Consider the following 27,803-nt stretch of genomic DNA (forward strand, 5'->3'; position numbering starts at 1 on the left):
GTTTTAATTATGAAACATACAGAAAATAAATACTAGTGTACTCACTGCCCAGTTAGTCACATTTATCTGAGGTCTGTCTCTCTCAAATCCCACCATCCCCTGCCTTCCCTTCAGTATGAATGTGGCTCCTGTCCTGTGTTTGGCATTTATCTTTCCTGTTCATGTGTTTTTGATACATATATATATTTTCATAAATAATAAAACTTGTTTTGGGTATTTAAAAATATCATTTAAATAGATTAATGGTATCATAATAATATGTCCTTGTAAGTTACTTTTTAAAGATCACATCATGTGTTTAAGATTTTCCCTGCTGGTGGATATGGCTGCCACACACTATTCCACTGAGGAATTAAAGAAGAGTTTATGCATTCATCCACCAATGAGGGACAGATTGTGTCCACTTTTTCTGTTGTAAACACGGCCACAGTGAATACCCTTAAACATTCCTTTTGTATAAGAGTTTCTGAGTAGACTCCTCAGGGTGGAATTCCAGACTTGTAGGGTTTGCTCAAGCACCACCATGCCCTCCAAAGTGGTTAAACCATTTTAGCTTCCTGCCATTTTATCGTCCTGTAAGTCCACACCTCGCCGCCCTGGTGTTCTCAGATCTTTTCATTCTTGCCAAGTCTGTAGGACATGCAATGCACCTCTGCTGTTTAACTTGCGTCTCCCTCCCTCTTTGTGCAGTTGGCCACCTTTCCCTGTGGTTACTGTCTACTCCTACTCCTGTTTCTGATTACATTGATCTAGGTGGCTTTTTAGACAGGAGTAACCTGGGGCCCCATCTCTCATAACTGTTTGCATTGTTCTTTCAGATGGCAAGTTTGGTGCCTACATGCAAGTCCACATTCAGAATGATGGACCTGTGACTGTAGAATTGGAGTCCCCAGCACCTGGCGCTGCTGCCTCTGACCCAAAACAGGTAAGCCTGGACTCTTGGGTCTGTCTTCTGGCTCTGCAGCAGTTCTCAGTTTGAGGTGGGGTAAAGACTTCACTGTAGTAACCTGATATATATTTTAATCAAGAATGCATCTGTTTACACTGCATCTCCGTGGTGTTATGGTAGGCTGGACAGCACTTCTCCCTTGACTTTGGGTTATTTACAAGCTCTTCCTCTGGGCTCCTTTCCCCTGCTGGGTGCATTGGTGCCTACACACCACTGGGTGGCAGCAGAGTAGTGGCATAACTCCACAGAGCCCTGGACTGGCCTGTTCACCAGATTGGAATGGTTACCTGGAGTGGGTTTTTTTCCAGGTGTGGGTACAGGTGTCATGAGGTTCTTTGTAAACCCTCATTTTTCTAAAGTACTGGCTGACCGGGATTTGCTGCTAGCTCTCTAAGCTTTGAGGAAAATTTTTAATTAAAATAGAGAAAGGAAATCTGTGATAGTTCTTGCAACCTGAATGGTTCTTATTATGCTTAACACTTCTTAAGACTTTAATTCATGTACCCACTTAGCCTTTGAGTGGGAAGAGGAGTGATAACTGAAGGGACATTTCTTTTCTCTCTCTCTCCCTCCCTTGCTAGGAAGCTATGAAGTGGAATGATGCAATAGGTGGGAGAAGTATTATATATATGACCTGTTCAAAGTTACAATGTTTTTTTCATTGATATTTATTGAATAAAACACTTTTGAGATAACTCTCTTCACAGGAATAGAGTATGAGAAGACAGCAGCGTTTATAGTCTGAATCCTTTTTTTTTCCTTTTTTTTTTTTTTACAAATAGTTTATTGTCAAATTAGTTTCCACATAACACTCAGTGCTCATCCCCACAAGTGCCCTCCTCCATGCCCATCCCCCACTCCTCCCCACATCCATCAGTCCTCAGTTTTTGTCAGCATTCAAGAGTCTCTCATAGTTTGCCTCTCTCCCTTCCCCCCCATTTACCCCCTTCTTCTCCCCCTTGTTCCTCCGAGAACTCTAGATGCTGGCGAGGATGTGGAGAAATGGGCACCCTCCTACACTGTTGGTGGGAATGTAAACTGGTACAGCCCCTCTGGAAAACAGTGTAGAGGTTCCTAAGGAAACTAGCAATAGAACTCCCCTATGACCCAGCAATAGCACTGCTAGGAATTTACCCAAGGGATACAGAAATGCTGATGCATAGGAGCACATGTACCCCAGTGTTCATAGCAGCACTCTCCACAATAGCTAAAACATGGAAAGAGCCTAAGTGTCCATCAACTGATGAATGGATCCAGAAGATGTGGTTTCTCTATACCATGGAATACTACATGGCAATGAGAAACAATGAAATCTGGCCATGTGTAGCAACATGGATGGACCTTGAGGGTGTTATGCTGAGCGAAGTAAGTCAGGCAGAGAAGGACAAACATCCTATGTTTGCACGTATAGGAATCCTTTTTTTTTTTTTAAGTTTATTTATTTTGGCAGAGAGAGAGAGATAGTGCACGCACAGATGCGAGTGGGGAAGGGGCAGAGAGAGAGAGGGAGAGAGAGTCCCCAGCAGTCTCTGCACTGTCAGTGGGGAGCCTGATGTGGGGCTCGATACCATGAACCTGAGTGGAAACCAAGACTTGGGCACTTAACCAGCTGAGCTACCCTAGCCTGAATCTTTATGGACAATGTCTGAAACCTACATAGTCCCCTGTCCAGGCACTGGGATAGAGTACTAAGGCTCTGTAAGCCTTACAAAACAGTATATGTGAATTATTTTGTGCCTGCTTGCTAATAAATTCTTACCTTAAATACCAAAGTCTGCATGTATGGCAGAAATTGATAGGAGATTTGCTGTCAGTATAACCTGATCACAGTCAATAGGAGAAGAACAGACTTTCATCCATTTTGGGTCCTTATTGTTATCAACCAAGAAGAACCTAATATTTATGCAAAATCACACTTGCTTAGGTCAATTCACAGCTTGCAGCTGATAGTCTTCTTAAATGCGGAAAGCTAAAATTAAACTCCTGCCACCCCACCTTCAGAATGTTCCTTCTGGTTTCTTTTTTCCTAAGTTAATGGGACTACTATTTATCTTGTCATCCAGGCCAAAATCTGGTGTCCTCCTAATTTCATCCCTGCCTCTCCCAATACAATTTCCCATAAGCCAATATTGCTCTCAGTTTTGTTTTAATGTGTTAAGTACTTTAATCTTTATCATTGGGTATGATAAAGAAGTTGAAGCACAAAACTTAAGCAGTAGCTTAAGTTCACATGGCTGCTAAGCGACAGAACTAGGATTCAAACCCAGTTTTAAAAACTGAAAGCAAAGAATTGTTGCCTAAAATCGGAGGTCACTTGACATTGTTTTTAAAGAGAAATCTAGTAGTCTCTGAATGCTTGCCACCTCCCAGCCTTTTTTAGGGGAAAACGTCTGTGGTTCCTGTTCAGTGGGAGCCATGGTTTATTTTTATTTTTTATATTCTTATTCAGTTTCTTTAAACTAAAAAAATAAGCAGTTTACCCATAGGTGATTTTTCTTTTTCTTTCTTTCTTTTTTTTTTTTTAGGTTAGCTGTTGTCTTTTTTTCTTAGGTCAAAGTTATAACTTTTAAGGGAAACATAACCTTTCTTTCTTGTTCCTGATTCTTTGGATTGATAGCAAAGCAGGAACATGTGTGACGTGGTAGAGTGTTGGACTTCAAGGGTGATAATCGAGGTTCCTGGAATTACTGACAACATTAAAGAAAATCACAAATGAAAAATCTACATGAAAATTTAAAATTTATTTTGAAGTAATTTGAGATGTAAAGAAAAGTGTCACAGTTCCCATGTATACTCTATTCAGCTTGCACTAACTTTACTGTCTTATGTAATGATAGTCCACTGATTGAACATTGAGATTAAAATTGATATAATACCATTAATTACCCTATATATCTTATTTAAATTTGACTAGTTCTTTTTCCCTCTAATGTCCTTTTTCTATTTCATGGTGATCCCACATTGCACTTAATTGTCATTTCTCTAATCTGTGACAGTTCCTCAGCCTTTCCTTGTCTTTCATAACCTTGACAACTTTCAAGAGTGCTGGTATGCTGTTTTGTAGAATATTCCTCAATTTGAACTTTCTCTGTTTACATTGAGGTTATGTATTTGACAGGAATAGAAAATAGCACAAAAGTGATGTGCCCTTCTCAGTGCGTCATAAGGAAGTACTTGAGACTGATTTGTCTTAGTGTAGGTGATGTTACCCTTGATCATTGTGTTAGGATGAAGTGTGTTAATTTTCTTCACCATCCATGGAGTATTAACCTTTTCTTTCTTGTCTGCTCTCTTGCTTGTTGATAGCAGATGACTGTCTTTCTGTTTCACAGAGAGAGAACCCGTCGGATGGTATTGACCCTGCTTCTCCATCCCTCTCTTCAGAGCTCTACTTCTCAGTGCCAAGGCCAGTGCCTCCCCTGGACCAGGACCGGCTCTGTAATTTGTGGGGTCTAGTGCAAGATTAAAATAATTTTTAAAAATAATAAAGAATTTCAGGATGGTGACCGCAGAGCGTTAAGCCAGGGGTGGGCCCTTTTACATGCAAGGCCTTGTGGTACTGCTTAGGATGGGGCCAGACTAGCCTGGGTTGTGGCGCCCTCCCTAGTCTCCTCCCTTTCCGGCAGCCTCCATGAAGCCCTTTGTTGTCTAGTCTAGTCAGTGTGTCTCTCTCACTCATCCATCTGATTCCCATGGCTTTTAAATATTTCTGAGCATTTCCAGGTGAGAAACGCCTCCATTTCCTTTCTTCTTGCTGCCTGCTCTGCATATACTGTAATCTGCAGAGGCTCCCGCCAAGGCCTCCTGAGCTCCACGTTGCCTGATTCCAGGGTTGGCAGGCCCTGATGACAAGTCTGTCACTGTGACTCACTTCCTTCTGGACATGGTCTTGAACCTTGTTTTCTGGGATGCTGTTCTCCTGGTTTTCCTCTTGCGTCTGTCTACCCTCTCTGGTTTGGTTTGATTGTGGTTTTGCAGTTCTGATTTATAATTCTGCTTTGACTCAATATGAAGAAAATTTTCAGTCAAGTTTTCTTTTTTTTTCATTCTAAATATCTTTTTAGAAGTGTTAGAGTAATACGTTATATCTTTAGGATCCTTAATCTTATTTTAATTAGTGCTTCCTCTTTATAACATAAAAGCACATAGGCATGTTTTTTTAACATCTAATGAGCCATGCTAACTTATTACAGTAAGAAAGTATTTTTTTTAAGTTTCTTTATTTATTTTTGAGAGAAAGATGGGAGAGAGACGGGGAGTGAGTGAATGGGGGAGAGACAGAGAGAGAATCCCAAGCAGGCCTGATACGGGGCTCAAACTCACGAACCATGAGTTCATGGCCCAAGCTGAAATCAGGAGTCAGATGCTTAAATGACTGAGCCACCTAGGAGCCCCCCTCCTTTTTCATTTTTTTTTTGTGTGTGTATGTGTGTGTAATCTCTACACCCAGTGTGCCATTTGAACTCACAACGATAAGACCAAGAGTCTCATGCTCCACTGATTGAGCCAGCCAGGTGCCCGAAGAAGTCTTTTATTTTAGTTGTTTCTGGGTCTGTCTTTTAGGTGCTTTCTTTTCAAATGCATGAATTGCGCTGTATCCGTTTCATTTGTTTTACTAGTTAACTGGCCCAGGAGTCTCAGATCCTGCAACAGTGCACAGATCTGTGTCTTTCACTCTCCAGTAGATGGCGACAAGTAGGCATGGAGGGCTGTTGTGATGGTGGGTGCCGGCCTTTGCCTGTGGTCTTTCTCTGCTTTTCCATTCTCAGTAAGAAGGGGGTTCCTCTTTGGGCACATAGATAATTTGTTTGCTTTTGTGTTGGTAGGAAGACCACAGCCAAATTCTTTTCACTGATAGATAAGCATACCTTTCTATTCTGAGCTTTTAATTCTAAGTGGTTTATTTTCTCAGTATAACCCAACTAGTAGCGAAAACTACATACACTGTAGAGAAATGGTTATTTTGGCAAGTTTTTAAATACAGGTTCTTTAAACAATCTGAACAAATATTCAGTGTGTGTGTGTGCGTGCGTGTGTGTGTGTGTGTGTGTGTATTTATGCATCAAGTGTTTTTTTTTTTTTAATGTTTTATTTATTTCTAGGAGAGAGAGAGAGAGAGAGAGAGACAGCGTGAGCAGGGGAGGGTCAGAGAGAGAGGGAGTCATAGACTCTGAAACAGGCTCCAGGCTCCGAGCTGGCAGTCAGCACAGAGCCCGACGCAGGGCTCGAACCCACGAACCGCGAGATCATGACCTAAGCAAAAGTCGGACGCTTAACCGACTAAGCCACCCAGGCTCCCCTCAAGTGTTTTTTTAGTACATGACAGTGTACTGGAAAGCTGAGGGAGAGAAAGAAGTGCTGTGACCCAGTTCCTGCTCCTGGGGATAGATCTAGGGCAATGTAAATCTGGAAGCTTAATAACAGAGAGAGAGAGATAAAGAGTAGTATATGACAGTGTAGGCTGTGTCATGAAACCATCATGTCACGTTTCTCCTGAAAGCCCTTCAGTGCCTTCCAGGTGCATTTAGATTACAGTCTAAGTTCCCTCCTGTCACTCACCATGGCCCAAATGCCTCGGCTTCTGTGGCTCCACCCACCCTTCTCCGTAGCCATTTGCCCCTTAGTCCCTATGCTTTACCTAATCTCACTGCCTCTCTGTTCTGAGAACAGATTGAGACATACCTTTGGCTTTTGTCTCAGTGTCAGTGTCTTCTCCTTCCTCAGAAGTGATCCTCTGACCTCCTCAATCCTGAGCAAGCCCCTGCTGGCTACACTCTCATTGTGCTCTGATGATTAATTTCATTGCACTTGGCCGTCTGTTGTTATCTGCTTGTTTCCTTGTTCCTTATCTGTCCACCGCACTTATAAAACTCAGGCTCCCTTGTTCTTGTTCACCGCCATGTCCTGAAGGTGAGCCCGGGGTGTGTCATGGGCTGGTGAGCTGTGCTGTCTGTGAATGTCCTAGGTTCTGAGAAGGCCAATGCCACTGCTGTTGGCAGTCAAGCCAGGCAGGCCTCCCAGAGGATTGGAGGTTTTCACTGACCTTTAAGGATGTGGAGGGGAGGAGGCATTCTCAGTTATTGTTTCCAAACTTGCACTTCAGTTAGAAGTAGACTCTTATTTCATGAGTCCCAGAGCTCTATGGGTGATGCAGCTACTTACTGCTAGTGAAGCCTGGGCTGGTGCAGGTGACTAGTGGTTTGCCTGCCTTAACTAGATCTCTGCTTGCTTTTGGAACTGACTCTGCAGCCTCTGCCTGTATTCCTGTGTCTGCATTGGCAACACGCCCTGTGCATTTATAGGTTGCTGTGTGGGTCCCCTGATACGTTCTGACGGTGAGAAGTTGGAAGACGAACCTTATGTGGCTGTGAGAGACATATTTCCAAAGGGAACGTGGCATGGAAATGATAGCAGAACCACCAGACAGAAGCTCTTTTCCTTGTTGCATTCTTGCAGAAGAACATGATTCTGGTAGGGACATGCTGATGATTACCTAGAAAAGATTCCTAGAGCATGAGTTCTTCTGTGGGTGGCTAGATATTGGGAGGTTTCAACACCCTACTGAGCCATTCCTGATGGTAGGAGGTTAATCCTGTTCTTGTTTTAATTTAAATGCCCTTCCCCTTAAATGAGAGATGTTTGCCTGGGGTTGCATGTATATGTGAGCAGATGGGGAGGTGTATTTTGTAATTAAGAAGCTCTTCCCTGGGGCTCAGGGCCCACCTAGTTCATAGAGCTGCCATTAATTATTTATATTCTCATTTATTTAGTGTGCTTGAAAATCTCACTTAATTGAAATACTAGAAGGAGCTGGAAAAAATGAACTTTGAAATACACATCTTTGAATTAGCTCATGTGTGTATTGACACATTGCTGGGGTAAGTTGACCAGTGAAAAATGGTACCAGTGCTTTTAATTTTCTGCTTGTCTGAATAGCACCAGCATCTCACATATAACGTTCTCTGTAGACTTGTCTTTTTTTTTTTTTTTTTTTTTTACAAATAGTTTATTGTCAAATTAGTTTCCACATAACACCCAGTGCTCATCCCCACAAGTGCCCTCCTCCATGCCCATCCCCCCTCCCCCCCACATCCTTCAGTCCTCAGTTTTTGTCAGCATTCAAGAGTCTCTCATGGTTTGCCTCTCTCCCTTAACCCCACCATTTCCTCACTTCTTCTCCCCCTCGTTCCTCAGTTAAGTTCCTCCTAATCCTCCTATACATGCAAACATGTGATATTTGTCCTTCTCTGCCTGACTTATTTCGCTCAGCATAACACGCTCAAGGTCCATCCATGTTGCTACACATGGCCAGATTTCATTGTTTCTCATTGCCATGTAGTATTCCATGGTATAGATAAACCACATCTTCTTGATCCATTCGTCTGTTGGACACTTAGGCTTCTGTAGACTTGTCTTACCAGCAAGCATCCATCTCCATGCCTGGGGACCTTGGAATGCCTGGCTTGAGACATGCATGGCTTCCGTGGGATCAGAAAGAAATACATAGGGTAGAGAGATGGGTAGGGCAAAGAGCTCTGTTTGGTATTATTTATGTGCACTTTCAGAGACGAGGTAGCCTTTTTAGTAATACATTCTACAGAAGCCAGAAGGTGAAATGATGGACAGAGTAGGACACAGGTGGCCACCCGTTGCAGATACAGAGAGGCAAGCTCTTCTTTCCTGCATGTTCCACTCTGAGGTTCAAATCTAATGAGAATTATTTTGACTATAAGGCAGAATTATGTTGATGTCCATAAGTCTGTTTTCATAGGAAAAATTTCATTTAATGTAGATCTTTCTTTTTTTATTCTTTTTTAAAGGGTCGAGTTCCCAATTTCTATTGGTTTCATCTCAGTTCTTGCATGACCTGAGCTAGGCTCGCCTGTTAACTTGCCACAGGAGTGTGCTTCCAAGTCTGGTTGCCAAGATGGTACCCAGATCCTGTCGTTTATTACCAATCGTTAGTTCATTTTGTCACATTGATTTATCAAACAGATGTTGATAAGAGTCCTGGTTTGTTTATACTGCAGTGTTGCTAAAACAGATGCGGAAACATAGCCAGAGCTTCTTCATTGCAGGGCTTTTGTTGTTACTGTGTTCATCTTTGTCACGGTATCATGGTGGGGGTGCTGGTGACCATGAGTCCTGGGACTTCACTTGCCACACAGAAGGCTCACAACAGGACAGGGCTGGCACCTGCCCAGGTGTCTCAGGCTAGAGAAATCACCTCTGGTTTTCTTTCAGTGTGAACACTAACTTTCCTGAGTTAGGAAAGCAGCATAATCCTCTGGGGAGAGAGTCGGGTGTGGAGGCTGATTGGGCTCTTGACTTCCTTTAATCCTGCTCTCTGTTCACCAGCAGCCACAATCCCTACTGAGTCCTATCAGGTGTGGGTGCGGGGGGGTGCCCTGCCCTGGGTGTACAGACAGAAAGGTTGGGAGCTTCGAAGATGTTTCCAAGAAGGCTGACTTCTTCCTAGTTGAGGAGATGCAAGGCGTTGCTCTTGTCTTTAATTTGTTTCCATATAGATGATTGTCCTGAGTTGGTACACTGTAGAATTACGCCTTTCCAGGGTGCCTGGGTGGCTCGGGCAGTTCAGCGCTGACTCTTGGTTTCGGCTCAGGTCATGGTCTCATGGCTCAAGAGATGGAGCCCCACATTGGGCTCTGCACTGACAGCATGGAGGATGCTTGGGATTCTCTCTCTTCTTCTCTCTCTGTTCCTACCCTGTTCTCTCTCTCTCAAAATAAATAAATAAACTTAAAAAAAAAAAGAGGCCTTTCCCAGAGGTATATGACTGTGTCATTGCTTGAGGGCCCATTTATTGATGGATTGATTGGTCTTCATCTTATCTTCTTAAATTCATAACGTGTGTTACTGAAATTGCAAAAATTGAAAAGAGTTTGTTCCCTCCTAGTGAAATATGGCAGGTAGGGGCACCTGTGTGGCTCAGTTGGTTAAGCATTGGACTCTTTTAAGAGCTTTTTTTTAAATTTAAGTTTATTTTGAGAGAGAGAGCAGGAGAGGGGCAGACAGAGAGGTAGAGAGAATCCCAAGCAGGCTCCAGTGCTGACAGCATAGAGCTCAGTGCGGGCTTGAGCTCATGAACTGTGAGATCATGACCTGAGCTGAAATCAAGAGTCGGATGCTCAAAACCTACAGCCATCTAGGTGCCCCAAGAATTTGATTCTTGATATCAACTCAGGGCTTTCCTTGTTTGTTCCTGTGTATGTATTTTGGGAAGATTCTTAGTTATTTTAATCTTCTAATCTTATTTGCGGATGTGTTAAAAACACAAACTCTTTGCCTTACTGACTTGACCTGCCAAAGATTCACTAGCATCTTTTTTTTTTTTTTTATTCCCAAAGGAGGGAGGTAAAGTTTATCCTTCCATGGGTTTATACTTTGAGTGCAGTAATACTTTAATTAATTATACAGACTCAAGATTTTATTTGGGAATTTTTAGTATTTTAGATAATTTATTAGGAGTTTCATAGTCCTGGATAATTGTAGAAGAATGTTTGGCAAATCAGTGGTGTTTTGTAGAAAGCCTTGTTCAAACATTCACGTTACTAATGGAGAGAAAAGAATGATGTGGAAGGGAGGGACATAAAAAGTGAGCTTTCATCAGATCCTCACAAGGTCCTAAAGAAGTGAAGAGACTGGTGGGCTAGGGGCTATTGTGTGCAGGGATTCCATACTCTCTTTCCACTAGAGTCACTCAGGCTGGTAGATGTGTTCCTCTGAGGGCTTCAAGCCGTGCAGGGTGCATATTAAAATGCAGAGGTTTGGTACATGTTCCCCCTCCCCCTGCTTTTCTGAACCAGAGTTCCTGGCATGTCTAGATGTGAAAGGCTGAAGAGTAGCAGATTTATGTTTTTAACTAGTTCTTTGTGTGTTCTTCAAGTACACTGATGTTTGAGAACTACTGGACCAGAGGAAATTGAACATTGCCATTTTTATCTGCTCCGGGCATTGGTCTCTCTGGACCACCCTGCCTTCCCCCCCCCCGCCCCTCCCCCCCAGCCCCTCAGCTGCAGTTTCTAAAAATACTTTACAACCTGTGTTACTGCAGCTGCCAGGAAGCAAGAAGGCTGGGCTTGATTATTGAGGTCACATATGAGGCTGTTCTTATTCATCAGTGCCCCCTCAGTTCCACACTCCCCTACCCCCCACCCCATACACACAGCGATGATGAAAATATTCCAGAGCATGGTGCCTTCTTGACACAGTTGCAGATGTGTCAGGGAAAAGCTGATAGAGAACAACAGCTCAATACATTAGTGACAGATGATGGGCTCCTCTGCCGAGTGACATTGAGGCATGTGCTGGTGGAATAACTTGCTTCTTAAGAGAGAGGACCCCCATGTGTGGATTGCCCAGTGGCTGGATGAGCTTGCCTCTTAAGGTTTTTGGTTTGAAAAGCAGTGTATAGTTCTCTAGGTTGTCTGGGTATGAGACATGGCTTACTCATTGCTTGATTTATTCATGGGACTTGAATAAAAACCCAGGGTGATCATCACCTAGGCCTTGGCTGGGAGAATTGCAGTTTAATGGAATGCATGAATGTCGAGATTTTGTGGGCAGTTGACTCATCATTTACTTTTAAACACAGAGGACATGTTAGGGGTTCATATTTTATGATCTATTATTTGTTAAATTCATGGTAAAGGCTTTTCATATTAAACTGATTAGTTTCCTGCAGATTGCTTACTATATAATTTTTTTATAATAGTTTATTGTCAAGTTGGTTTCCATATAAAAACCAGTGCTTATCCCCACAAGTGCCCTCCTCCATGCCCATCACCCCCCTTCCCCTTCCCCCCAACCCCATCTGTCCTCAGTTTGTTCTCAACATTCAGGAGTCTCTCATGGTTTGCCTCCCTCCCTCTCCCCCACTATTTTCCCCTTCTTCTCCCTCATGGTCCTCCGTTAAGTTACTCCTAATCCTCCTATACATGCAAACATATGGTATCTGTCCTTCTCTGCCTGACTTATTTCGCTCAGCATAACACCCTCAAGTTCCATCCACATTGCTACACGTGGCCAGATTTCATTCTTTCTCATTGCTGTGTAGTATTCCATTGTATAGATGAATCACGTCTTCTTGATCCATTCATCAGTTGGTGGACACTTAGGCTCTTTCCATGTTTTGGCTATTGTTGAGAGTGCTGCTATGAACATGGGGGTACATGTGCTCCTATGCGTCATCCTTTGGGTAAATTCATAGCAGTGCTATTGCTGGGACATAGGGGGTTCTATTGTTAATTTTTTGAGGAACCTCCACACTGTTTTCCAGAGGGGCTGCACCAGTTTACATTCCCACCAATAGTGTAGGAGGGTGCCTGTTTCTCCACATCCTCACCAGCATCTAGAGTCCTCTGATTTGTTCATTTTCGCCACTCTGATCGGTATGAGGTGGTAGCACAGTGTGGTTTTGATTTGTATTTCCCTGATGAGGAAGGATGCTGAGCATCATTTCATGTGTCTGTTGGCCATCTGGATGTCGTCTTTGGAGAAGTGTCTGTTCATGTCTTCTGCCCATTTCTTCACTGGGTTGTTTGTTTTTTGGGTGTGGAGTTTGGTGAATTCCTTATAGATTTTGGATACTAGCCCTTTATCTGATATGTCATTTGCAACTATCTTTTCCCATTTCATTGGTTGCCTGTTAGTTTTATGGATTGTTTCCTTTGCCGTGCAGAAGCTTTTTTTTTTTTTTTTAAACATTTTTTAAAAATATAATTTATTGTCAAGTTAGCTAACATATAGTATATACGGTGTGCTCTTGGCTTCAGGTCCTTTATCCATTTTGAGTTTATTTTTGAGTATGGTGTGAGAAAATGATCTAGTTTCATTCTTCTGCATGTTGCTGTCCAGTTCTCCCAGCACCCTCTGTTAAAGAGGCTGTTTTTTTTCCATTGGATACTCTTTCCTGCTCTGTCAAAGATTAGTTGGCTGTACATTTGTGGGTCCAGTTCAGAGTTCTCAATTCTATTCCATTGGTCTATGTGTCTGTTTTTGTGCCAATACTATACTGTCTTGATGATGACAGCTTTGTAGTAGAGGCTAAAGTCTGGGATGGTGATGCCTCCCATTTTTGTTTTCTTCTTCCATATTACTTTGTTCGGGCTCTTTTGTGGTACCATACAAATTTAACGATTGTTATAGTTTTGAGAAGAATGCTGGTGCAATTTTGATTGGGATTGCATTGAATGTGTAGATTGCTTTGGGTAGTAATGACATTTTAACTATATTTATTCTTCCAATCCACGAGCATGGAATGTTTTTCCATTTCTTTGTGTCTTCTTGAATTTCCTTCACAAGTTTTCTATAGTTTTCATCAGATAGATCTCTTATATCCTTGGTTAGGTTTATTCCTAGGTATTTTATGGTTTTTTTGTGCAATTGTGAATGGATCAGTTTTTTGATTTCTCTTTCTCTTGCTTCATTGTTGGTGTATAAAAATGCAGCCGATTTCTGTTTGTTGATTTTGTATCCTGCAACATTACTGAATTCATGGATCAGCTCTAGTAGGCTTTTGATGGAGTCTGTCGGGTTTTCTATGTAGAGTATCATGTCGTCTGTGAAAAGTGAGAGTTTGACTTCTTCTTTGCCAGTTCTGATGCCTTTTATTTCCTCTTGTTGTCTGATGGCTGATGCTAGGACTTTCAGCATTATGTGAAACAACAGTGGTCAGAGTGGACATCCCTGTCGTGTTCCTGATCTCAGGGGGAAAGCTCTCAGTTTTTTCTTGTTGAGGATATATTAGCCGAGGGCTTCTCACATCTTTTATGATGTTTAAGTAAGTTCCTTCTATCCCGACTTTCTCGAGGGTCTTTATTAAGAAGGGATGCTGTATTTTGTCAAATGCTTTTTAGCACCTATTGACAGGATCATATGGTTTTTATCTTTTCTTTTGTTGATGTGATGTATCACAGTGATTGATTTGTGAATATTGTACCAGCCCTGTAACCCAGGAATGAATCCCACTTGATCTTGGTGGATAATTCTTTTTATGTGCCATTGGATTCGATTTGCAAGTATCTTGTTGAGGATTTTTGCATCCGTATTCATCAAGGATATTGGCCTGTAGTAATCTTTTTTTGCTGGATCTCTGTCTGGCTTGGGAATCAGAGCGATGCTGGCTTCATAAAATGAGTCTGGAAGTTTTCCTTCGATTTCTATTTTTTGGAATAGCTTGAAAAGGTGGGTATTAATTCTCTTTTAAATGTCTGGTAGAATTCCCCAGGGAAGCCATCTGATCCAGGGCTCTTATTTGTTGGGAGATTTTTGATAACTGATTCTATTTCTTCACTAGTCATGGGTCTATTCAGATTTTCTATCTCTTCCCAAGTGAATTTTGGTAGTGAGTGTGTGTTTAGGAATTTGTCCATTTCTTCTAAGTTGTCCAATTTGTTGGCATATAATTTTTCATAGTATTCCCTGATAATTGCTTGTATTTCTGAGGGGTTGGTTGTATTAAGTCCATTTTCATTCATGATTTTGTCTATTTGAGTGCTCTGTCTTTTCTTTTTGGGAAGCCTGGCTACAGGTTTGTCAATTTTGTTTATTTTTTTCAAAAAACCAACTCTTGGTTGCATTGATCTGTTCAACAGTTTCTTTGCTCTGATTTTTACTATTTCTCTTTTTCTACTGGGTTTGGGGTGTTCTTGTTGCTCTCCCTCTAGTTCCTTTAGGTGCTCTGTTAGATTTTGCACTTGTGCTTTTTCTAATCTCTTGAAATAGGCCTGGAGTGCAATGTACTTTCCTTTGCCGCACCCCATAGAGTTTGGATTGTTGTATTTTCGTTTTCATTTGTTTCCATATATTTTTTAATTTCTTCTCTAATTGCCTGATTGGCCCATTCGTTCTTTAGTAAGGTGTTCTTTAACCTCCATGTTTTTGGAGGTTTTCCAGACTTCTTCCTGTGATTGATTTCAAGTTTCATAGCATTGTGATCTGAAAGTGTGCATGGTATGATCTCAGTTCTTTTATATTTTTTGAGGGCTGCTGTTACATCCCAGTATGTGATCTATCTTGGAGAATGTGCCATGCACACTTGAGAAGAAAGTGAATTCCATGGCCTCAGGATGTAGAGTTCTAAATATATCTGTCAGATCCATCTGGCCCAATGTGTCATTCAAGTCCATTGTGTCTTTAGTGATTTTCTGTCTCGTTGATCTATCCATTGCTGTAAGTGGAGTATTAAAGTCCCCTGCTATTAGCACATTCTTATCCATAAGATTGTTTTTTGTTTGTGATTGTTTTATATATTTAGGTGCTCCCATATTTGGAGCATAGACATTTATAACTGTTAGCTCTTCCTGATGGATAGACCCTGTAATTATTATATAATGCCCTTCTTCATCCCTTGTTACTGCTTTTACTTTGAAGTCCAGTTTGTCTGATATAAGTATAGCTACTCCAGCTCTCTTTTGACTTCCAGTAGCATGATAGATATTTCACCATCCCCTTACTTTCAATCTGAAGGTGTCCTCCAGTCTAAAGTGAGTTTTTTGTAGACAGCAAATAGATGGATTTTGTCTTTTTTATCCAGTGTCCTACCCTATGTCTTTTGATTGGGGCATTTAGCCCATTTACTTTCAGTGTTAAAATTGAAAAATATGGGGATAGAGTCATCGTGTCTTTTGTGGGATTCATGCTTGTGGTGGTGTCTCTGGTATCTCACGTTCGTTGCAACATTTCCCTCATAGAGTCCACCTCAGGATTTCTTGTACGGCTGGTTTAGTGGTGACAAATTCTTTCAATTTTTGTTTATTTGGGAAGACTTTTTATCTGTCCTTCTATTCTGAATGACAGGCTTGCTGGATAGAGGATTCTTGGCTACATATTTTTTCTGTTCATCACATTGAAGATTTCCTGCCGTTCCTTTCTGGCCTGCGGAGTTTCAGTAGATAGGTCTGTAACCATTCTGATAGGTTTCTCTTTGTATGTTACGGCCCTTTTACCCCTAACTGCTTTCAAAATTCTCTCTTTGTCCTTGTATTTTGCCAGTTTCACTCTGATATGTCATGCAGAAGATCAGTTCAAGTTATGTCTGAGGGGAGTTCTCTGTGCCTCTTGGATTTCAATGTCTGTTTCCTTCCCCAGATTGAGGAAGTTCTCTGCTATAATTTGTTCAAGGTCTCCGTCAACGCCTTTCCCTCTCTCTTCCTTTTCTGGAATTCCTATGATAAGGATATTGTTCCATTTTATTGTATTTCTGAGCTCACGAACTTTCCTTTCGTGTCCTGGATCAGTTTATCTGTCTTTTTCTCAGCTTCCTCTTTTTCTATAATTGTGTCTTTTAATTCACCTATTCTCCTTTCTGCCTCTTCAGTCCGTGCATTGGACACCTCCATTTTATTATGCATCTCATTTATAGCATTTTTTAATTCATCACAACCCTTTTTAAGGTCCATAGTCTTTGTAACAATAGTTTCTCTGATGTCTTCCATGCCTTTTTCAAGCCCCATGATTAATTTTATGACTATTGTTCTAAATTCTTGTTCAGTTTTATTGCTTATTTCTGTTTTGAGCAATTCTTTAGCTGTCAATTCTTCCTGGAATTGCTTTGGAGGAGAGTTCTTCCATTTCATCATTTTGGCTAGCTTGTTAGTTTTAAAGTCTTGTTATGCACTCTGCACCTGCAAGTACTGTATTAAAGAAGGCTCTTTGACTGTCCAGGGCCTATCTGTTCAAGAAGTGTTCTTTGAATGGTGTCTCTTGGTCTCTCTTGTTGGGTCTTTGGTTATTTTATTTCCCTACTCATAGTGGTATTTGGGACTCTCCACCATGTGTACTTTGGCTTGTTTCTTGAGGTAGCCACTATAAGGTTTTCTCAGCCAACTCTGTTTCCTTTTCCTCCCAAACTCCTGGATTCTCTAAGGGTTCCTATGGCTTCAGGCCTTCTCTTTTTGATTGATGGGGTGAGTGAAATGTACAGAGCTCCATACATCTCCACCATCTTGCCTCCCTTGCCTACTATTTTTTTATTGTGTTTTTTTCCTCCTTGTGTTCCTGGTCATCCACTTGAAATGAACTGCTTCCTTGTCTGCACCTGATGCTGTACCTCCACCATCTTTTAAGGTCCATTTCAGATAGTGCTTCATTCATGTTGCTTACCTCAGGGCCCATCCAGTCAGGCTTTTCCTGTCTCTGAATCTTCATTGCATGATGTGGCACTGGGTGCATGGTGGTTAATGCTTTTAATAGTGGCCTATCCTCATTTATTTGTTAGTTTATTTGCTTGTTTATTTTTCCACCTCTCCTCCATATCCACTGTGTGTCCATCCATCCATCTACCCATTCAACTGTCTACTCACTTACCCTACCCGCTCCTCCATCTGTACAGCAGATCCTGATAAGGGTACCTGCTCTGTGCTGACCTTGCATGTAAGTCCAGCACTGAGCTGATGTAGCGCCCTCCTAGAGCTTACATTCTAGTGAGAAACATACAAAAACAAGCATAATTTGGGGCGCCTTGGTGGCTCAGTCGGTTAAGCATCCAACTTCGGCTCAGGTCATGATCTCGCGGTTCATGGGTTCGAGCCCCACGTCGGGCTCTGTTCTGACAGCTCAGAGCCTGGAGCCTGCTTCAGATTCTGTGTCTCCCTCTCTCTCTGACCCTCCCCTGCTCACACTGTCTCTCTCAGAAATAAATAAAAAACATTAAAAATAAAAAAAAAAACCCAAGCATAATTTTAAGTTGTGATTATATAAAGGAATCAAAACAGGATGAGGTATAGAGAATATTGTTGGGACTACCTTAGGTATGAGGGCTGGGGAAGGAGGTGGAGCTGACAGCAGGCACTTGAAGCCTGGGGGAAGAATGTGCTTGATGGAGGGGACAGCAGGTACGGAGCCCTGGGGCCATCAGTGGAAGAAAGGCCAGTGTGGCCCAAGCTTGGAAGGTTTCAGGGAGAGGGTAGGACACTGAAGGCAGAGCTGTGACCCAGACCTAATGGTGCGAGGCCTTGTGGCGAAAGCCCACTGGTTGTTGAAACTTGAGAATGTCACTTTGTGTTTGTGCAGGTGGCTGAGCTGCACTGTAGTGTAGCTGGAGAAGGAGAGGTGGGGAGAGCAGTTAGGAGCTCGTGCAACAGGTAGATGAGAGACCTTGAGTGAGTCCGGACGTACTTTAGATGCTTTTGACCACTCTGGTGTTCTGCCTTCCACAGCAAGGCTTCTCTGTAAATGATTCATGTTTGAATTGCTTTCATACGAGGGTGTGAGCTGTAGGACATACTGTAAAGTCTCACCTCCCACAGTTCACGACTAGAAAGACCTATTTCTGCCTCCAGTGAAGGACGGTGAGGGGATTCTGGGGCAGGAGTTTCTGTGAGTTTCTAGGATGAGATCAGACCTTTCGACATCAAGGGATACGATACTCACCCCCGGTTCTGTGGGATCCTTGGGCACAGCCTGGACATAAAGCCAGAGTGTCTGTTGGATGATGTCAGACTACAGAAAAAACCTGTCTCAGGGATTTAGGTCCCCTTCTTTGAGTCAGCATGAAGTCGCACGTTTCACTACTGGCCAGGTTCCCTCCAAATGGAAACCACTTTAATTATAAAAGAAGTCATAAAAAGCCCCCAAAACATTAATGTTGAATTTGATTTACATATGCCATTTTAGCTCATGTCGTCAGGACAGTTTCTGAATCTAAATGTTCAGAACTTGTCAGAGGGAAAAAAAAGTATTTATTTTGGGAAAGAATGTTTCCTGGTATTCATTGATCTTGAAAATTATGGAGGTAATTGTCGGAGGGTGGCAGCAGCTCCAGATGCAGAGTGGCTGTCTAGGGCTGGAGGAGGCTGTTGTGCGGGGTGGACGCCAGTATTACTACTTGCTGGCACCAGGTCAAGGGGTTCCTAATCGCCACTTTCTGCCTGCTTTGTTCCACTATCTTACTTATTTTTGTCAATACGAAACGAGAAAGAATAACACTTCTATTAAGATTCTTCATATTAAATGTATTTCTTTGACTGCTCTCCATAAAATGTGAAGTCAGTTTCTTTTTCTATTTTTAAGCATGAAAGTGGAGCCAGGAAGCCTCAATTTCTGTGTCGTGAAAAGATATAAGTTTGTGGCCTTGTTTCCATTCTGCACTCCTGAGCAGGATGCCCACAGAATGCCCCCAAAGCAGTGGCTCTGTTCAGGAATCGCAGTGCTGCTTGACTGCAGGGAGGGCAGAGGCTGTTATTAACTGTTGGGCGGTGGCATTGTTGTGTCATGAAACCCTCAGGGGATTAAGTACAAGTCCTATAAAATTTCATTTCAAAATCCAGACTAGATCTGGCTTTATGCTCTGTGGCTGCTGCTGCTTTTTTTTTTTTTCTTTTTTTCTGTTTCATGTTGTCCTTATGCTCCCTTCATTTTCTCTTGGGAAGAATCTCCTGTTATTGTTTTGTAAATTTTGTGCAAGCAGTGTATTAACTGGAAAGTACCAATTTAGAAAATGTTATTTTTTTACTAGTGAGTTTTTATGATATTCCTGGGTAGGAAGTTATTTTTATAGAAGTCCTTTGCCTGCCTTAAAATTTTCTCCTCTGCCCATAATATATCATTTTTGTATAAATTTTTGTTACATATAATAGGTAAAATCGATATCCTTTTAAAAACTAGAAGTTTAAGATATACTAATGATGATTTTAACTATAATCTCTCATTTCCAGAGGTGGCACCATTAATAAGTTTTATCCCTGTTCTTTCAGACTTAATAAAAATATGTTTACCTACATTTAACACATACTCATAGAAAATATGTGTTATCTCTGGTAGTATGTGTATTATAAGGTTTTTTAAAAATTATCATAGGTGGGTTGATGGGTACTAAGGAGGCCACTTGTGATGAGCACTGGGTATTGTAATTGAGTGATGAATCACTGAATTCTACTCCTGAAACTAATATTGCACTGTATGTTGTTTTCTAAATGTTTATTTATTTTTTCTGTGTGTGAGACAGAGTGCACACGTAAGTAGGGGATGGGTAGAGAGAGAGGGAGAGAGAGAAAAGCCCAAGCAAGCTCTGTTCTATCAGTGCAGAGCCTGACGTGGGGCTCGATCTCCTGAACCCCATGAGATCATGACCTGAGCCAATATCAAGAGTTGAACTCTTAACTGACTGAGCCACCCAGGCACCCCTGCTAACTAAAATTGAAATTTAAAAAATTGTGGTAAAATATTAAAATATACTATTTTAACATGGAGGTTAAAGAACATCCTACTAAAGAATGAATGGGTTATCCAGGAAATTAAGAAGAAATAAAAAAGTATATGGAAGCAAACTCAACTGATGGGACCTCATCAAGATGAAAAGCTTCTGCACAGTGAAAGAAACAATCAACAAAACTAAAAGGCAGCCTATGGAATGGGAGAAGATATTTGCAAATGACATATCAGATAAAGGGTTAGTATCCAGAATCTATGAAGAACCTACCAAACTCAACGCTCCCCAGAAAAACCCAACCCAGTGAGGAAATGGGCAGAAGACAAGAATAGACACTTTTCCAAAGAAGACATCCAGATGGCCAACAGACACATGAAAAGATGCTCACCATCATTCATCATCAGGGAAATACAAATCAAATCCACAGCAAGATACCACCTCATACTAGTCAGAATGGCTAAAATGAACAACTCAGGCAACAACAGATGTTTGTGAGGATGTGGAGAAAGAGGAACACTTTTGCACTGCTGGTGGGAATGCAAACTGGTGCAGCCACTCTGGAAAACAGTATGGAGATTCTTCAAAAAGTTAAAAATAGAACTACCCTATAGCCCAGCAATTGCATTACTAGATATTTACCCAGAGGATACAAAAATGCTGATTTGAAGGGGCATGTACACCCTAGTGTTTATAGCAGTGCCATCAACAGTTGCCAGATTATGGAAAGGACCCAAATGTCCACTGATTCATGAACAGATGAAGAATATGTGGTATATATATACCATGGAATATTACTTGATGATCAGATAGAATGAAATCTTGCCATTTGCAATGATATAGATGAAACTAGAGTATACTATGCTAAGAGAACTAAATCAGAAAAAGACAGACACCATGTGATTTCACTCATAGATGGAAGTTAAGAACAAAACAGGTGAACATATGGGAAAGGGGAAAACAAAGAAGAGAGAGAAACAAACTATACAAGACTCTTAACTGTGGAGAACAAACTGAGTATTGATGGAAGGAGGTGGGTGGGAGATGGGCTAGATGGGTGATGGGTATTAAAGAGAGCACTTATGATGAGCACTGAGTGGTGTATGTAAGTGATGAATTACTGAATTCTACTGAAACCAATATTGCACACTATATGTGAACTAAGTAGAATTTACATCAAAAAATTTTTTTAAAAATAAAAATACACTTACCTGGATGAGCACTGAGTCAAGTATAGAATTATTGAATCATTACATTGTACACCTGAAACTAACATAACACTGTGTGTTAATTATACATCAACCAAAAAAAGACATAGATCTTCTGAAATATAGTATTCACTAAAAAATATATCACTGTAATATTAAATAAGTTTAATATATGAGAATTATTTTTCATGCCAAAGGAAATTCTGGTTATGTAACATTAAATACAAGTGTAAGACATGTAAATCATTATACAGCAGACCAATGTGTAATAATATGCATAAGGAACAAAATATTTTCCAAAATTTAAAAAACAGCATTTTAACCATTTTACCATTTTTGAGTGTACAATTCAGTGTCATGAAGCACATTCATGTTGATTGTGCAGCCATCAGTACCATCCATCTGCAGAATTTTTTCATCTCCCTAAACTGATACTCTACCCGTTAAACTCTCATTTCCTGTTCCCTTCCATGTGCCCCAGCCCCTGGTAACCAGTATTCTACTTTCTGTCTCTGTGAATTGAATTACTCTAGGTAACTTACATGAATAGAATCCTTATAATATTTGTTGTTTTATGACTGGCTTGTGGCACTTAGCATAATGTCTTCAGAGTTTATCTGTGTTGCAGCATGTGTCAGAACTTCCTTCCTTTTTAGGGCTGAATAATAAATACTCCAGTGTAGGTGTATGCCACATTTTGCTTAGCTGTTCATCAGTTGATAGATATTTGGGTTGTTTCTACTTTTGACTGTCAAGAGTTAATGATGCTGTGAATACAGTTGTATAGATATCTGTTTGAGTTCCTGCTTTTAGTTCTTTTGGGTGTATACATAGAAGTGGAATTGCTGGATCATAGTCATCATTCTTTCTTTAAATTTTAGAGGAATTGCCCTATCATTTTCTGCAATGGCAGCACCATTTTATATGCCCCTTCACAATGAACAAGGTTCCAATTTTGTTACATCCTTGCCAGCACTCTCTTTTTCAAAATTTTATTTAAATTGTAGTTAGTTAACATATAGTGCAGTATTGGTTTCAAGAGTAGAATTCAGTATTTTCTGTTTTCTTGATAATAGCCACCTGAGTAGGTATGAGGTGGTACCTCATTGTGATTTGCATTTCCCTTTTGCTTTGTGTTATTGAGCATCTGTGTGCTGATTGGCTATTTGTGCATCTTCTTTGGGGAAATGTCTATTGAAGTGCTTTGTTCATTTTTGAATCATTTTGTTGTTGACTTGTAGGAGTTGTTTTTTTTTTAATCTATTCTGGATATTATCCCTTCCTCAGATACACGATTTGCAAATATTTCTCCCATTCTGTAGATTTCTTTTTCACTTTGTTGATAGCTACCTTTGATACATAAAAGTTTTACGTTTTGATGAATTCCACTTTATTTGTCGTTTCTTTTCTGTCCTGTTGGTGTCATATCCAGTATATAAGTAGGTTATAAAGGCTTTCCCCTATGTTTTCTTCTAAGAGTTTTATAATTTTAGCCTTTTTTAAAAGATTATTTACTTATTTTGGGAGAGAGAAAGAGCACATGTGTAGGCACGTGTGCATATTGGGGAAGGGCAGAGAGAGCGGGAGAGAGAGAAAGAATCCTAAGCAGGCTTCACACTGTCAGCACAGATCCCGATGTGGGGCATGAACTAACAAATGGTGAGATCATGACCTGAGCTGAAAACAAGAGTCAGACACTTAACCTGCTGAGCCCCCCATCCCAGGCGCCCCATAATTTTAGCTTTTAATGCTTATTTTGACTTAATTTTTGTGCATGATGTGAAGTAAATGTTATAAGGATTCACTTTTGAGACAAGTTAGAAGAACATTTTTCCTAAACCATTTGAGAGTGGTTGAGGACCTGAGGCATCTTACAGAACTCCAAAGCATCCATTAAAAGCAGAAAATTACCACTGCCATTTCAGTACCATCCAGTCCTCAGATTGTGTTCACCTTTGAGCGTTTATTCCAATAACTGGTCTTTTATATGGTTCAGAACCATGTGTTGCATGTAATTGTCATACATCTTTAGTTTCCTTCATTCTAGAGCAGTTGCTCAGTCTTTCCTGATCTTGGCTCTTTGGAAGAGTATAGGCCACTTATTTTGAAAAATGTCTCTCGATTTGAGTTTCTTTGGAACTAGATTCAGTGTGCGTGTGTGTGTATACACGTATGTGTATGTGCATGTTTGCGCATGTCCTTAACCTAAATGGTACTGTAGTGCATATACTGTTCTGAGACATACTACTTCTCTCCAATCAGCAGTGTCATTTATTTTGTTACATCTACAGCTAGTTCATTCATTTTAACTGCAAGAAAGGATTCTGTTATATGAATATGCTGTATTTTGTTTAGCTGTTTTCTTTTTGACGGACTTATAAGGCCATTGGTGATTTATTGTTGTTAATAATGATGCAAAAATCATCCTTGTTTACATTTCTTTTTGTGGATGTGGATTTTCTAGGCAAGATATTTTTAGCATTTTTAAAATTTGAAATATTTCAAACATGCAAAATGAATAGAGAATAATACAATAACATCTAACTTTAACAGATGTTAATATTGGCTCTGAATCTTTAAGTTGGTAAAGTTGTCATCCCATTCAGGGAATGGGAGTTTTACTGGGATTTGCTTAAAGTTAGCATTTCACTGAATGAGAATTACTATTAATGACAGATTGGATTGCCTCAAAAATTGTAGCTTTATTCAAGAGAGAGATATTTTGGGAGAACCTGTGAGATTTAAGAAGCAGAAAATGTAGGCCTTCCACCCAGATGTGAACTATGAGTAAAATACCGGGTAGGTTCAGCCAACTTTTCTTTTAGGCTTCTTTCATGTCTTTCTTAATAGAATTTAATAAAATGAAACAGGAAGAGGAATCATTAAAGGTTAAGAATAATAGACCTAAAAGACTTGCTCATTTCTCCTCTTGGGTCCCTTCCTTGGCTCTGGTGTTGGGTGAGGTGAGAAGTGCATCCAGGAATTCATTCCAGGCCTATTTTAGTACCCAGGATAGATCTGGATAAATCATGCATGACATTAGGCCAGTCAAGGGAAGAAGAAGGAAAGGAATCAGGTCAGGTCCCAGCTTACTTTATGAAGCTACGGGAAATGGAATTCTCTAAAGAAAATAAATGCATAAATTCAGGACTCATAGACCTTTTGCAGCCCTCAGCCAGAGCCCAAGGCACGTGGCCAGTTGTATTTTCCTATAAGTTCTGGAAAAATGCGATCCACTTAAACATCATCTCCTACAAGCTTTGGAGATGTGGTCTCAGTACCTAGAAACGAAAGCTCCATGTTACTGTCCGTGGAAGTTTCCTGGGTTTTGTTTTTAATGCTAAATAACATCCTTGGGAAAGTTCTTGCTAATTTGTCAATTAACAGTGGAATACAAGGGAACCACAGAGACTTTTTAACATTTACACTGCGTTGGGATCCCATTCCTGGCTGAAATAGTGTTTGGTGGTAATGTGTCTTTCACTTCTTATGTATGATTCCTGGAGAAAAGGCCTGTGGCCTCCAGCCTGAAAGACAGCAGTAACCACAACCAGGAGCTGGTGTGGGACTTTTGTGGATTTCTTGTCCACAGTATTTGAAGTATAATATATGGTTTTTAAAAAAATTTTTTTTAATGTTTATTTAGTTTTGAGACAGAGAGCACACGCGAGGGAGGGGCAGAGAGAGAGAGGGAAACACAAAATCTGAAGCAGGCTCTAGGCTCCAAGCTGTCAGCACAGAGCCCAATGTGGGGATCGAACCCACGGACCACAAGATCATGACCTGAGCTGAAGTCAGTCACTTAACTGACTGAGCCACCCAGGCACCCCTGAGGTAATTTATATGTTAAGACTGTAAGAATGAAACGTCAGTATTTCAGCATTCAGTGGAGTGGACATAACTTGTTTCAGTTATTGGTTTAGGGTTGTGGTGTAGATAGTAATTCTGAGGGTTTTTTTCTGCATCCTTTTTAGGGATTCAGAGTATTTAGCATTTGAAGTGATGCCGTCTGGAGCCTCAGATTGCTGCTACTGGTCTTGGAAATGTCAGTCTAATGAGCACCAACTCACATTTGTCTCCAGGGCTCTGGGAGAGACCAAGGCAGAAGTGAACCCTCTCTGGACAAGGGCGAAAGCAGGACAGCCACTCCAGACCTTTGCTGTGAACCGTGTTTGTGTGGCTGTAGGGCTTGTGATGTACTGGCAGCTGGCATTGGTCTGGCAGTTTTTCCTGTAAAGAGGCTGAAGTGACCACTGTTGAAGGAAAATGTCGTTAAGGACTTGAACACGTGCTTGTACTGCAGGTGAACACTGGAGCGTGTGGTCTGGAGGGCAGGAGTGCTCCCAGGCACAGTCTGCTGTTCACCCCACCTGCCTCTTGTAAGTGCTGGAGGAGTACACACAGCACAGAGGATGGATTTTCTCTCCTTTTTAGATTTTCCCTCCTGATGTCTCTTGAGGAGTTTGAGGGAAGGAAAAGAGGAGTAGCCCAAAGCAGGGCTGGGAGTTGGGTGCTTGGGAATTCTGGTTTAACTGCTACTAGGTGACCTTGGCCACATCACAGAACCCTTCAGATTTGGTGTCTTTGTATTTCAGGTTAGAGGGTGGGGCCAGGTGATCCTTGGAGGGCCTTTCTATTTCCAGAAATCTGTGATTCTGTAACGTTGGTAGTTGGCCATTTGTAGGACCTCCTTCCTCATCTGCCCTTGTTGAATCTCTCTGTTGATGTGTTTTTCCTTAGGCCTTCATTCTCTACAAGAAACCTATAACCCCAAATGGTTTTGCAGTTTCCACTGGAGACCATTAGAAACTGCAGGTGTTGGTCTTTGTGTACCTTGGTGGAAAGCAGATACTGGCAGAGGAGGGCTAACATGTTAATGGGCCATATGGGCTGATTGCATTTTGGGTTCTTCAGCCTTTACCTGAAAGAGAACCACTTACATTTGTTTGGCTTTAACTTCAGCTCAGCAGAACAAAGTAAAAACATGACAGGGGAGCAAAGGAATTCCAGCTTTCTCTGCTCCTCTAATCAGCCAACTTGAAAGTCTCAAAGGCCACGTTTTGCAGAAATAACAAATACAGATAACATTTGCGTTCTGAATATGTATTTCAAAATGTACATATTCCAAAATGTATTGGTGTTTCCATTTGCTTTGAGTAGGGGCTGATATCTATACTTGATCCTCACCTGTATATGTCAAAATTGGACCAGTTACCTCTTTTCTTTTTCCTTTTCACAAATATTTGTTGACTACTCTTCATGTGCCAGATTCTGGCTTAGTCATGGGTACAAGAAAGAGAAATAAGGCATGGTTTCTTTCTTCAAGGAGTTTTTTTTAAGTTTATTTATCTTGAGAGAGAGAGAGTGAGTGAGCACAAGTAGGGGAGGAACAGAGAGAAAGGGAGAGAGAATCTCAAGCAGGCTCACACTGTCAGCGCAGAGCCCAACATGGGGCTCGAACTCACGAACTGTGAGATCATGACCTGAGCCGACATCAAGAGTTGGATGCGTAACTGACCGAGCCACCCAGGCACCCCAAGGAGCCTGTCCTTTAATGAGATGGAAATCCATTGGGACAGTTCTGAGAGGACCTCGTTTGCTGTGGGAGTGAGTAACACAGAGCCTTGGGTTGGGGAATGTTCATTAGAACAGGTGTGCATGAACAGATGACAAGCCTCTGAGTTGAATCTTCAAGGGTAAAGAAGAGTCAGCTGGGTCTGAAAGGTTGGGCAGGAGCTGGCACCTTCCTGGAAGAGCATGAACAAGGAGAGGGAGGCTTGCATCTACCCAGTGGGATAATAAGCTATTGAGCCTTGTGGCAAGAGGCTGATGATGGAGAGGCAGGCAGATGGGATGGAAAGATGACAGTGCTATTCACGGTTTCAGTAAGGGGTTTGGGGCTTGGTCCTTTGGCAGTGCACTGCCACCATGGATAGTTGAGCAGGATGGGAAGGTCACATTTGCTCTTTAGCTGTGACCCTTTTGGATTGAACTGGGCAAGACAGGAGAGGTGGGGACCTGAGGGTGAGCAGTGCACTGGGTTAGGCCAGACAGGATCAGAGAGTAATTGAGATGGGCAGCAGGGACAGAGGACCAGAAAGGAGGGGACTGATTTTCATGGAGGATTGGGTGGCTTGGTTCCTAGTAGAAGCAACTAGGGGATGCTGGCATCATCAACTTAGAGGGGGCACACATCAGGAGCAGCATTTTTTTCTTTGTTTTAAGTAGGCTTCATGCAGGGCTTGAACTCACGACCCTGAGATTCAGACCTGAGCTGAGATCAAGAGTCTGATGCTTAACCACCTGAGCCACCCAGGTGCCCCAGGAGCAGTATTTTTTTTTTTTTATTTTACTGGTCTTTTTATTTATTTATTTATTTATTTATTTATTTTTACAAATAGTTTATTGTCAAATTAGTTTCCACATAACACTCAGTGCTCATCCCCACAAGTGTCCTCCTCCATGCCCATCCCCCCCC

General features: G+C 41.3%; 1 protein-coding gene across 1 annotated transcript in view; it reads left to right on the forward strand.

The window, feature by feature from the left end:
• DTD1 (D-aminoacyl-tRNA deacylase 1) overlaps positions 1 to 27,803 on the forward strand; it is a 198,458-nt gene that overhangs the window by 30,793 nt on the left and 139,862 nt on the right. The window contains exon 4 of the mRNA XM_039256480.1: positions 819 to 925. Within this exon, the coding sequence (XP_039112411.1) occupies positions 819 to 925 (107 nt within the window). The remainder of the gene's footprint in view (positions 1 to 818; positions 926 to 27,803) is intronic.

This window comes from Hyaena hyaena, unplaced genomic scaffold (assembly GCF_003009895.1).
Source record: "Hyaena hyaena isolate Hyena2069 unplaced genomic scaffold, ASM300989v1 scaffold_579, whole genome shotgun sequence".
Taxonomy (NCBI): domain Eukaryota; kingdom Metazoa; phylum Chordata; class Mammalia; order Carnivora; family Hyaenidae; genus Hyaena; species Hyaena hyaena.